Genomic DNA, 13,610 nt, shown 5'->3' on the forward strand with positions numbered 1-13,610 from the left:
AACAAGTTGGGCCAAAGATGTCAGTTTCCTATATTACTTGATAATAAGTATAGAAGAACCTAATGATTTTTTTTTTCCCTGCATAAAGACTATTTTCCAAGGGTCTGAGCCAAAAGTCACATACTGCCTCCATAAAGGAGGCCCCTGTTAATGCCATTTCCTTCCTAAAACCTTTTTTTTGACATTCAAACTTGGTTTGATGTCTTCCTTCCTTAACTTCTTTAGGTAAAGAAGAGAAACTAGTATTTGTGTGTGTGCATGCCAACCCTGTTCTAGGTGACTGTCTTAGATGCTTTAACATAATTCCTTTGTATCCTGTATGACACAAATTTTAGTTATTTGTTGTAGTTTTTTCTGCCCTCATTAGATTATGAATTCTTATTTAGGGCAATGTAGGCGATTTTCATTATTTGTTCTTAGGAGCCTGATAAATATTTGTTGAAGAAATAGAAAGATGGATGATTGGTGGGTAAACTTAATCTCCTTGTCCTGTAGTTTCTTTATGCATGAAAGGAAGATGTTATGTTTTTTAAAATCTAAGAGTAAAAGCATCATTTTTTCTCCTCGATTAAGGTTTTGTTTATTTCATCTTATTTATTTTTTAGAGACGGGGTCTCACTCTGTTGCCCAGGCTGGAGTGTAGTGGTGGTATTCACAGCAGTCTTGAACCCCTGGGCTCAAATGATCCTCCCATGTCATTTTCTCAAGTAGCTGGGATTACAAGTGCAAGCCTCCATGCCTACCCAATTAAGTTTTAAAACCATCCTCATCACAGATAGAACACTTGGAAAATTCTGTTAAGGTTTAACGGCAATGTTCTATATCTTCCTTGGAGGAAATTAAGCAGAATAAATAGGCTTAGCTGTGCTTATACTTAATTGCTGAGCCACTTTTGGAATTTGCAGAGCATTTAACAAATTTTCTGCCTTTATTCTGTCCATTTCATTATTGTTAATAGATAGTTATTACATTTAAGCACTACTAGGAGTTAATAAGATCAAAAGGGATTTTTTTTAGTGTATTAGATGTTACATATCTTGAAGAAAATGGTTAAATAAACTAAACCTAACATTTTTTCATTATATATATGACCCTTGAAGTTCTTATATTAAATTTTAAATGTGTTACAAATCAAATTTATCTATCTTTCATTTTTCCAGAATGGCACAGAGAAGACATAAAAGAGTAAGAACATGGACTCGTCACATAAGCATTTTTAATAAAGATTACATCTTTGTACCTGTAAATGAGTCGTAAGTATTTCAGATTATTTAAAAGCAAATTACAGAGTGTTCAGAAAAAAAATATTGTGTGGCATTTTTAGATTAATAATAAGGAAAAAGTATGCATACATAAATCTCAGATATTTAAAAAATTTTTAAAAATAAAAGTGGCTACAACGAGTTACTTATCTTAGATTTGGGTTTGACAATGGTTATGTTGTAAAAGTAGTGAAAAAAAATAAAATGACAAATGACCACAAGACTATAATGATTGAGACATTGAATTCTTTTTTTTTGATTCAAGAAAATATTTCTTAAAAAAAAATCAAAACGTGGGTGAATCTTCAGATACTTAAGAGGACAAACTCTAAGCACTAATACAAAAAAGGTGATGCTATGAGTCTGTCTACTAAGGCAGAGCCTCACTAGGAAACATGATTGTGTAAAAATAATGAAAGTAAGGAAGTAAAAATAAATAACTTTGAATTACTCAGATGTTACCCTAAATAGTGTTACTTATGCATTGATAACTTTGGATACTTAATTAGTTTTGGAATATGTGCTCTATATTATAACCAGATATTATGATGGACGTCTTCAAAATGAATGTGAAGTTTGTCATACCCACTTTCTCAGATGTAACTCTAGAATATATTCTTTACATTGCTTAGACTTTGCATGTTATTAAGACTGCAGTTCTTTTTCAACAGGTCTCACTGGTATCTTGCAGTCATTTGTTTTCCATGGTTAGAAGAAGCTGTGTATGAAGATTTTCCACAAACTGTATCCCAGCAGGCCCAGGCTCAGCATTCCCAACATGACAGCAAAACAATAGGTGACATCCTTAATGTAGATGGTGTTTTTAATGATAATGACAATAGTACTGTTGATACAGGGAACAAAATGAAGTTAAGGTAGCATAGTTATTTATTATCATAAAGTTACTAGAATGAAGAATAAAAAATCTGAAATTTTTATGATAGACATGCAGTCTCATGTATAGACAAAATGTAATTCTTAAGTTTACAGTAATATCAGTTTTATTATAGCATTTAAAAATTAATTTTTACTTGGAAGGCTGAGGCAGAAGGATTGTCAGAGCTCAGCAGATCGAGGCTGCAGTGGCCGGAAGCGGCCACTGCACTCCAGTCTGGGCCACAGAGTGAGACTCTGACTCAAAAAAAAAAAAAAAAAAAAAATTAATTTTTGATTTTGTTATGAAACATTTCAAACATTAAAAAAGTATAACTAACATGACCAACACCAGTATCCTCTTCACCTGGCTTAAGAAATTAAACTTCAAGATATAATCAGAATTTCCCTGTGACCCTTCCCATTCCTTTTTCTTCAGAAGTAACCACCGTTCTAAATTTGATGTTTATTCCCATGTAATTTTTGATTTATTATTCTCCTTGCCATTTTTTGTTTCTTTTTACAAAATTAAAAAAAAAAATTTATTATTATTTAGAAACAGAGTCTCACTCTGTTGCCCATGCTGGAGTGCAGTGGCGTGACCATAGCTCACTATAACCTCAAACTCCTAGGCTCAAGCAATCCTCCTGCCTCAGCCTCCTGAGTAGCTAGGACTACAAGCATGCACAAACATGTCTGACTAATTTTTTAAAAAATTAAAAATTTTGAACCGGCAAGATCATTCTATATTGCCCAGGCTGGTCTTGAACTCCTGGCCTCAAGCAATCCTGCCTCAGCCTCTCAAAGTTCTGAAACTATAGGCATATGCAACATGCATGATCATAATTTTTTTTTTAACTGACACATAGGATTGTATATATTTACTGTGTACAACTTGATGTTTTGAGATATATATACATTGTAGAATGACTAAATCTATGGTATTTTTTATAGAATAACTTTGCTAACATGGCTAAGAATTCATGCCATAAATTTTTAGGCATAGCTTGAAATCCCCCACTTTTACTTAATATAATTCATACATTTCTTGTAGATTTGAGTAACTTGGCTAGAATCCAGTTAATATAGGATCTCTTGTAATTCTTCCATGATTTTTCTTACGTTATAACCCCAAATCTTAAGTAAACAAATAAGCCTACTTTTTTTGAGGAAAAAAATCAAAATTGTTTTATAGCTGTAATCTAAGCAGCAAGGAAAATTAATTTTACCATTAATACTTACCTTACCCTTAATACTGGCCAAAACCTAGGAGGAAGAAAGAAAAATTGATAAAGCCACTGATTATTTTCAATTCTTTCTAATTCTCTTAAACTTCACACATGTACTTACTCAAAACTCTGTGGTCATAGACCCATTACTAGGCAAATCAACTGCCTTCCTCATTAAATCAGCAGGCATTTTGATTAAGGAGCTATCTTTGAAGATTGCCTTTTTATAGGGAATTGGTCCAGCTAACTGATAACTCAAATTTTGGCTCTGAGGTTTATGTCTTGTCTGATAACAGCCCACTATTACCAGTTTTATCAATTGGTTAAGTTTTATTCATAACATTAACCATGAAAAAAATTAAATATATCCTAGTTTTTTTAAAACTACTGTGCACTCAAATTGCAGTTTAAACTTATATAAATTATCTGCATTAAACATACAATGCAGACTCATAATCACTTCATTGTTTCTAACTAGATAATGACCTGCATACTCCTTCAACACTATCTTTGAGTACAGAGGATTCCCAAGTAAGTGTGTTCTTTACAGATGTAAAGGAAGGAGAACTCATAATAATGCTAACTATAAAATAGAGCACAGCTAGGTGGGCTATGCTGGATATGAGTGACTCATTAAATTGTGCTACGTTATGATTCTTTGACAGTTTTGTGGGACTGGGAAAGAGAACAAGGAAAATTATCTTTCTTCTTTATTTAGCTTGTGTTAGCTATGCTTGTTTATTTAGTTGCTTCTCTGATGTTCATCTTGGTTAACTACTTTTCTAGTTTCTAAGTATCAGATTTACTTTTATTCTCTATTGTGCCATTTGTGAACTTAGTGTAATTCATAATCTTAGTAAGCACATTGTATGTTCTACTTCCTATTGTAAATTGATGGTCAAAATCATTCAAGGTAGACTCAAGGTCAATCCATATGACTCCTTAGGCTAAAATAGTTACTGCTAACACTTTTTTATATGGGGCCCTAGACTGGTTGCATAGTCAAGATTCAGTGTTCTAATTGATTAAGATAGCCACCTAATGAATTTTTTGTATGTACAGACAATAGCCTCCCTAGCATACTGTCACTAGAACGGAGTGTTACTTCCTTTGGAGGAAGGAGGTTTCCTTATCTGCTGTCACAGTGGCAGGATAAAAGAGTTCCTTCTTGCTTCTATGTCACTTTTTGCAAATTGGGTTCTTTAGAATACTAATTCTAAGATGCAGTTTATGATAAAAAAGATTCTAAGTTGGGCAAACTTTGTGTACTGTTCCTCTCTTAGAGTTTCACTGTGTATATTAGAATAATGAAGGCACTGAGAAGGTTTGCATTAAATAAATCTGTTTAAAATGATCTATTGTTTCTCAAGTGTATGAACAAAGACAGACATCACAAAACAACAAAATTTCCCAACCCTTTCCCCTTAATATAGATTAATACTCTGCTTCTCGTGCTTCAAAATGAACACATGTCTGTACTGACATCATAGATTGAGTTAGAAAATGTATATAAAGACAGGTTAAAGTAACTTGTTTATCTTTGCTAAAGATGATAACTGAATAGAAGTAATTGAAATTCCAGATTGTTTTTGAGGTCAGGTTAAAGCTCCATAACTACTTGAGGCCACATGTAAAAGTATACAATTGTTTTACCAGTATAAGGAACTAATTCAATGGTTTTTTGACGAAGACGTGAGCTCACTTCAGATGATTTATAGAGCTCTTATTTGAAATTTTAATTTCCAAGTTATTGAAAACATTTTAAAGGAGTAATTGAATATTAATTTATTCAAACTAGCTTTAATTGCAAAGTCATAAAAATTTATGTTATTTCAGAGTACCGAGACGAATGTGTCAGTACCAAAGAAAATGTGTAAAAGGTAGGTATGTGCTATAATAATATAATTATTTTTCAAGTATTTAGATGTATTTTGTATTCAAGTATGTAAATCTTGATTTTATCCTTTACTTTTCATGTAGGCCATGTATTCTCATTCTAGACTCCTTGAAAGCTGCTTCTATACAAAACACCGTTCAGAATTTACGAGAGTAAGTAATGACAGTTTTACTTGTCAGTCTGTTATCTAAAACCTCAATAATTTTGAAGCTACCTTATGATTACTAAAAAGACTATATTAGGAATTATATTTTATTATATATTTAAATGAGGCCTATAATCAGTAATAAATATCTTCTATGTTAACATTCAAGTATTAATATTTCTCAAGGATCATATCAAAAGAAAATTCAGAATTTGTATTCATAAATGAACAAAAAGTATAATTTTACAGAGGAGCATTGCAAATATTAGTGATTATCAAAAGTATCACTTTAGAAGAAAATGAGAACACTTTCACATTTGCATTATAATGTGTGTATGTGTGTGTATAATTATGTAATTTGCTGTAGGACCTGGGAAAAATGAACAGTGAAACTTTTGAAATCATTTGTTAGTTTACTTTATACTATAAATCACTATATATTTGAGTTGTGAAACTTGAGTTGTTGAAGAAGTTCAACTTTTAGTATGAAAATCACATTATATATTTTCTTTAAAGTAATTCTCGTGAAGGCTCACAAAATAGTTTTCCCTGTTAAAATTCAGTCTTTGGTGATTTGGCTTGCGACAACACATCTTGCAGCAAATGTTTTCCCACCTGTGTGAAAATGTTACATACTGATAAAGAGATTTCTACTCCAGTCATGCTGTTCATTGTTGATTTTAGGTATTTAGAGGTAGAGTGGGAAGTTAAGCATAAAACTCATCGTGAATTCAGCAAAACAAACATGGTGGACCTATGCCCTAAAGTTCCTAAACAGGACAACAGCAGTGATTGTGGAGTATATTTACTACAATATGTGGAAAGCTTCCTCAAGGTATGTGAAAATATAAATAACTTTTTTTATTCACAATTATCAGCATACAATCACAAGTTACTGGACAAGCAAAGAGGCAGGAAAATGTAATAGGTGATCAAGATTTAAAAATAGAAGAAAGAAATAGAACCACAGATTATCCAGCTACTATAGTTAGCAGATAAAAACTTTATTTTGTTATGTTATGTTATTTTATTTTTTAGAGTTGGGATCTCACTCTGTCATCAGGCCTAGAGTGCAGTGGCATGATCATGACTCATCGTGGCCTTGAGCTTCTGAGAAGGCTCAGGCAGTCTTTCTACCTCAGTATCACAAGTAGCTGGGGCTACAGGCATGTGCCATCACACCCAGCTATATTTTTAATTGTAGAGATAAGGGCTTTCTATGTTACCTGGGCTGATCTCGAATGCCTGGGCTTAAGCAGTACTCCCTCATTGGCCTCCCAAAGTGTGGGGATTACAGGCATGAGCTACCATGCCCCACCAGCAGATAAGAACTTTAAAATTATTTGATTAATATTTTAGAGTAAGTGAAATCAGAGATGAACAAAATGGTTGAAGGGATGGAGTATACAAAAAAATTAATTGAATATTCTAGTGCTGAAAATACAGAAGTTCTGAAATTAAGAATTTATTGGATGGGTTTGTTAGCAGACTGTGTACAGCAGAAGGCAGGATTAGTGACTTTAAAGTAAGGATAATAGAAAGTATCCTGCCATAGCTTGGAGAAAAAAAAAGAATGTGGAGAACAGAGCAAAGTGTGACACAATCAAAAAAGTGTAATTGACATGTCATTGGAGTCCCTGAAGGATTGGAGAGAAAGAGAAAAAAGGGGCTAGGCACTGTATTTTAAAAAGAATTTTCTAAAACTAGAAGACCTGTTTATTCAAGAAGTTCAGGAAACTATAGCTGGAGAAGTACAATGACAAACATGACTGTTATTTTCTAGCTCGCAGAAATTCTGTAGGAGCAGTAGCAATATTAAAGAAGAAATTTCAAATAGCAAGGACTCACGCTTTGCTTTTTGAGTGGTTAGTGCATTGCTTCAGTCCTTCAGTATTATTTGTGAAGATGGTTTAGGAGAAGGTTATTTTTGACCAGGAGTCTGCTTGAAGAATGCTAAAAGCCACTCTCGGAGCATATGGGTTGTGGTATGCAGCTGTAACCTTTTAATGTTTTTAATATAGGGAGGAATGGTAATATGTAGTAAAAGGTGGTATGCTTTATGGAAACCACTTTTTTTGTTGGTCCTCCTCCCCCCCGTTTTATTCCACACAGTAACTTCATTAGGATGGTAATTCTAGTCCTCCAATATTCTTTCCAAATGGATTTGATTTTATGTTTAGAATATTCAGAGTACTTTATTATATCACAGAGCCTGAGTCTGTTACATAATTTTACTTTGTGTAGCCTCTATTGATAGAATATACTTCTAATATAAAAATTAAAACCTTGTGTTTTGCAAATTTGTGTACTAATATAATAGAGCTTAGGCTAAAAAAAAAAAAAAATGAGCATAAGGCAGACTTTTCAAAACCTGTGGAGCATTGTAACTAAACCCTAGTGAAAATACTCTCACATCTAATAAAAATATTAGCACAGTAAATCCCCACTGGCATTTGCTCCTGGAATCAGGCTGTCCTTTCTGCTTTACACCCCGAGGCTCTTAATTCCTTCTTCAAGATCTAAGTGCTTCTTACAGCTAATAATTTCATCAAATTTATAAACATAATCTAAGGGTAGCCTCCTTCAGCAGTCTTTTTTGTTTTCTAAACACGAGGGAAAATGTCTTTGCAGTTGCACCTTGCAATTTTCTGAGTAAGCTTAATATAATAGAACATGTAGTGTTTCTTGAAGCCATTAAATCAGCTATTTTTTGCACGAAAAGAAGGCACTTGGCAAGATTTTCCATTTTTAATCCAAGATTCTTCACTTACTTCTAAGGCCTTCTCTTTGTTTTAATAGTTTCAAAATATTGCATGTTGGGAAAAATTGTGATAAAACCAACCTGACTTCTGCATTATTGTGAATCATTCTCTGCTTACCAATTCTGTGTGTACTAATTCATTTAAACATGCATTGTGGCAGAACAGATAGTATTTAATTTTGGCGTACATAAGTTAGCAGTATAATGAAAATGCTCTAAAATTGATTGTGGTTATGGTTGTACTATTTTGTGAGTCTACTAAAAACCATTTAATGGTATACTGTAGGTGAATTATGTTATATGACATATATCTTTTGAAAGTTATTTTTTAAAAAGTAAGCAGTTTTAAATGTTTTTATAAAAATGGAATTTAAAAAACTTGAAATTATGCTGCTAAAGTGATTGCATTCTTTCTTTTTTCTCATTAGGATCCTATTGTTAACTTTGAACTTCCAATTCATTTGGAGAAATGGTTTCCTCGTCATGTAATAAAGACCAAACGGGAAGATATTCGAGAGCTCATTTTGAAACTTCATTTACAGCAACAGAAGGGCAGCAGTAGCTAGTTAATCTGTACAAACATGACACAGATGTTCTCTAAGATTACTGGAAAGCCTCTTACCAGCATTTGTGTTAGCCAGCTCACAGAGAAGAAAATAACTTGCAGGAGTTTTATAAGTCATTGGACATATTTAAAATATATGAGATATATTACTAGAATTGTTGGGATCTCATAGATAGTATGGGAATGGAGGTGATATAGGTAAACTTATTAGATAGAAATTAAAATTTCATAAATATTTCATATTTTTCTGAGTTAATATGCTTGGATTATGCAGTAGCATATGTAATGTGGGAATGTTTTTGTAGATGATAAAACTATGTGATCTGTTCTTCCACATGACTGGGTGTTGAGGGGAGTTAGGTCCTCCCTGGTGCCAGCCCCAGTGCTTGTCAGATTTGTTGACAAGTCACATCATATTGTAATCCTATTCTTTGCAGCTCAAGCATGCAGTATGAATACTGTGTATTTTTTTTTAATAAAGAATTTAGTATTGAGGCTTCAGAAAATGCCATTTACGGCATCACTTCTGTATGGTGTAAAAAAAAAAGACATTCATAATGTTAGGAAGATGGTAAAAATTCATTCTTTTAAAGTTCAGCTTATTATCCTTAATTGATAAATGCAATCACTCTGCTCTAATTTTTTTCCATTTCTTTTGATATCATGTGGGGTTGTGAGAGTTTAGTTCATTTGTTTAGGGTACAATTTGGAAAAAAAATTTTAACTGTTTAAAATAGATTTTTAAAAATTGTACATGTAGCTCAACTTAGTTTGAGGTATAGCTGTATAAATATTCACTCTTATGTTATCCCAGAATATATGTACACAGTTCCTATAATATAGAAAATAAAACTGATGTCCTCATAACTTTAACAAAAAACCCTCTCAAAGTCCTATTTATTGATTGCTAGAACTAAATATATAATTTTATAGCTCAGTTTGCCCTGTATTCATCTGTAAAGCCAGATTGCTCTCATTGCTTTTATATTTTTAAATTGTAGTTTTTGGAGACCTATGATCCTCATGGAGCTTAATTTTTTATTAAATATTCAGGTAACAGTTCTGAATTCATGTGATAATGATGGTATTATATAACACTTCAGAACCTTCTAATGTTAAATATTTTGAGGGGGATATGATTATATTGTATTTTCTCAGAAAAGAAAAATGCTTTTTAACAATATCATTTTAATCTCTTGTTTTAAGCATCTCTTTGGATTTATGTTGTAACTGTATGTAAAGCAATGAAGCAAAAGGCAATTTAAGACAAAACTAAAAAGTCTGAACATTTTATTTCAAATCGTGTGAATTGAGGTTGTCGGTTAAACCTTAGTGTCCTTTTGTTGATTTTTGTCATCATCTTTATATTTAAAGATGTTTGTCTTTTGGAGATTTCATATAAAGATGATATAATTAATATTTCATTCCCAATTTGTGTGTTGGGGGAAGCTTTCTAAGGTGTCTTACTTATTTTGTACATCTAATTTTAGGAAAGCAAGTATATGAGACATCTTGTGATTTCTTAATTTTTTTGTTTGTATGTTTTTCAAAGATACCACTGTCTTTTATCATGTTTTTAAGATTGTTTAAAATTCATTTCCTAAATTTATGTGCAAATAATGCTTTGAGGATATCAACATTTTATATTAAATATATTTCCAATTCATTAAATGGAGGTGTAATTTTTTTTCTTAAGAAACATAAGCTTGTGGTATTCAGTTCTTTGTTTCTGTGATAGATCACTGAGTATGATGGACTCTAAATCTATCCACTTTACTAAGTCCCCAAACTTCATCTGCACATAGTTTATTATGTACCTAATCCTGACTTGCATCCCACACTTTATAATAAAATAAAGAAAAACTCACACACACACAAAAGAAGCATGAGCCATTCTTAGAAATAAATTTATAGTTGTGTGAAGCCCCATGCATATCATATGCTTGATGCTTAACTTAATTGTCTTCCTACTTTAATAACAATATCGTTAATTTGAATGTCATTTCAGTTCAGGGAAATTTTTTTAAACATCTATTACTAGCAGGCATTTTTTCTAGGCACAAAAATGAATGACAGCTCTTATTCCTGAGTCATTTATGGACATATGAACAATTTTAATATTCTCTGCTAAGAACAATCATAGAGGGAGTACAGCCAAGAGGAGTGTGTGTGTGTGTGTGTGTGTGTGTGTGTGTGTGTGTTAGTGAGAGGAGGTAGAGAGGTGTGGAGAGAGTTGTGAATAGAGCAAGCCTTCTTAGAGAAGATACAACAATTTATTTTTTTTTTGAGTTGGAATCTCAATCTGTTGCCCAGGCTGGAGTGCAGTGGCATGCTCACAGCCACACTTATGGCCACCCTAAAGTCAACCTGCTGGGCTCCAGTGGTCCTTCTGCCTCAGCCTTCCAAGTAGCCAGAACTACAAGTGTGCACTACCATGCCTGGCTAATTTTTTTTGTGTTTCTAATTGTAGAGATGAGGTCTCACCAAGTTGCCCGGGCTGGTCTCGAACCTGTGGGTTTAGGTAATCCTCCCAAAGTGCTGGGATTATAGGCTGAGCCACCGAGCCTGGCCCAAATATATTTTTTTAAAAGTCATTTCCAGTCACTTAAGTAGGACTTAAGTTTGATACTTCTTGAAATCAGCTTCTTTTCTTTTTATGCCCAGAGGGGAGAGGTTTAGACTAGTCATATAGAGCCTATCCTAGTCTTATTCCAGCCTATATTCTGTCCTTATCTTTCCATTGTCCTCTTTTTAGTCATATAAAATTATTCATTCATGCATTTAAATATTCACCTCTGTAATCCCTTGTAATTGAGCTTGTCCTTGTGGAAATCTGGAAACTTTGCCCATGGGTTGTTAAGAGATACTGGTTCTGTGTATATGAGGCTTCCTTTAGCTGCTGTGAGCCCCCGGGATGCATTCCTTTTGGGGGCTGGAGAAATCAGAGTCAAGACTTCTACAAAGACTCTAGGTGAGGATGTACTTTACTTGAAATGATCATAACACTTCTGTGCTGGTTCATCTCCAGAGTAAGCTTGGAGCCATTTTTGCACTGTTGAATGAGTGTGAATGGCACTTTAAATCCAAGACCATTGATAGTTGTGTGGAGTGGGTTTTAGGACATTGTATCTCCATGCCTGCAGGCCTTGCACATGCTGTTCCCTTTCACCACTTCTTTTGAACTTTATTTCAAAATCTAACTCAAATGCCACCACCCTACAATTGTGTTCAAATAGGATAATTCATTCCCTCTTCTGTTGCCCTATGACAATTTGTATATACTTCTCTAATCACTTGTATTCCATTGTATACACGTTTTTATCTTTAGACTGTAAGCTCATCAAAGACTGGAAACATTTTTCATTTCCTGTATTAAGTATGTTTGTAGCATATAGTAAGCACTCAGAAAAGTTTGTTGAATCAGTAACTCATCCTCAACTGATTTGGAATTAGGTATAGAAGGAGTCTGTATTTGTTATCTCTAGAGCACAGCGTTTTATATTTAGTTTCTCATATGCTTATGATTTGGGGACATTTCTTGAAGTATAACAAGGTTCAAAGGCTGAGAATGTTTAAGGTTCAGCGTTTAAATATGAGATCTTGAAATATTTCCTAAAAAGGCTCTCCTTAAATAAAAACTCAAGGAATTTTTTTGGTGAGTAATTAAACAGAGATAATCTGTTTCATTTGTAGGTAAAATTTTAAAATTCTTGGTAAGACTTTCAAGGTCTTCCATGATTTATTTCAACCCATTCCGCCTTTATTCCCAACCTGTTTACTGTATGCTCCCATCCTGCTCCAGCAAGTATCTAACTTTTTCTGTATAAGCAGTATACGTTTTTCACTTTATTGATCATGACCAGCAGTTTCTTTCCTGACTCTTATTTACCACCCCATCTCTATCCACTGAAACGCCAACCAAATCATTCAAGGCTTACCTGAAATAAACTCTCTCTACCTTTTTCTGGTTGGAGTTAATCTTGCTTTTGGGTTTTCATGGCACAAACTTATGACATCACTTACTGCTTTGTATCATAGATACAATTATTCTAAGAATGGTGCAGTTAAAAGTTATGATTATTCAAAATGTCAAGTTAAATGGAATCTTTAAAAAGATGACCCTACTTAGAAATAAATTAACTCAGCTGTTTTTTATATTTTCGGTTTTTTTTTTAAGTATAGGTTTCTGAAATTTTGCAAACTATATTTTGTAGAACATAATGTAATAAATGTTTTTGAAGTTTTTACATTCTCTACTTGAAAAATAAGCTAGGGAAAATTTATTATGGAGCTTAAACAAAAGAATTTCAAAGCTTGAAACCTCTTGGGACTTTATGCACATTTGTAATATGAAGCAACTAGTGTACAATAATTTATGAAGAATTTTTATATTTCTTAATTCTTACCAACAATCCTGTGATATAGGCAGAGATGATTATACCTAATTTGTTGGTGAGTAAACCAGCTCAAAAAGCTTAGATTATTTACCAAAATAAAATACTAGGTGGTGAAATCAGGATTTGAGCCTAGGTTTTCTAAATCTAAGTACTTGATGCAGTGTTTCCAGATTACTGTGATTCTTGGAAGATTTTCTTTTTTTAGCTTTTTCGTCTAGGCCTTCAAAAAGAATAATTTCAACTAATATTTGTTGCCTAAAAGTCATTCCTTATTCTAAATTGTCCAAATAGAGCTTTTTTTAAGACTTGAAAATTTGGCTTGGCTAATACAATTTTCCACTTTTTTCTCCCATTCATACAATAAAATTTGGCCATTAAAAAAATTTTTTTTTTTTTTTGTAGCTGGGCTCGGTGGCTCAGACTGTAATCCCGCGCCTTTGGGAGGCTGAGATGAGTGAATTGCCTGAGCCCGCGGGTTCGA

At 33.1% G+C, this 13,610-nt stretch overlaps 1 protein-coding gene across 1 annotated transcript; it reads left to right on the forward strand.

The window, feature by feature from the left end:
• The first annotated feature begins 743 nt into the window (after positions 1-743).
• LOC103270436 (sentrin-specific protease 7-like) lies at positions 744-10,403 on the forward strand. Its single transcript, XM_021717523.1, has 7 exons — positions 744-1,253; positions 1,934-2,058; positions 3,843-3,895; positions 5,201-5,244; positions 5,345-5,413; positions 6,091-6,241; positions 8,596-10,403. The coding sequence occupies exons 1-7, from the start codon at positions 1,120-1,122 to the stop codon at positions 8,731-8,733; spliced, it is 714 nt and encodes a 237-aa protein (XP_021573198.1). The 5' UTR covers positions 744-1,119; the 3' UTR covers positions 8,734-10,403.
• Positions 10,404-13,610: the final 3,207 nt, after the last annotated feature.

The sequence above is a fragment of the Carlito syrichta genome, unplaced genomic scaffold (assembly GCF_000164805.1).
Source record: "Carlito syrichta isolate Samal-C Ts95f unplaced genomic scaffold, Tarsius_syrichta-2.0.1 Scaffold309834, whole genome shotgun sequence".
Lineage (NCBI taxonomy): Eukaryota > Metazoa > Chordata > Mammalia > Primates > Tarsiidae > Carlito > Carlito syrichta.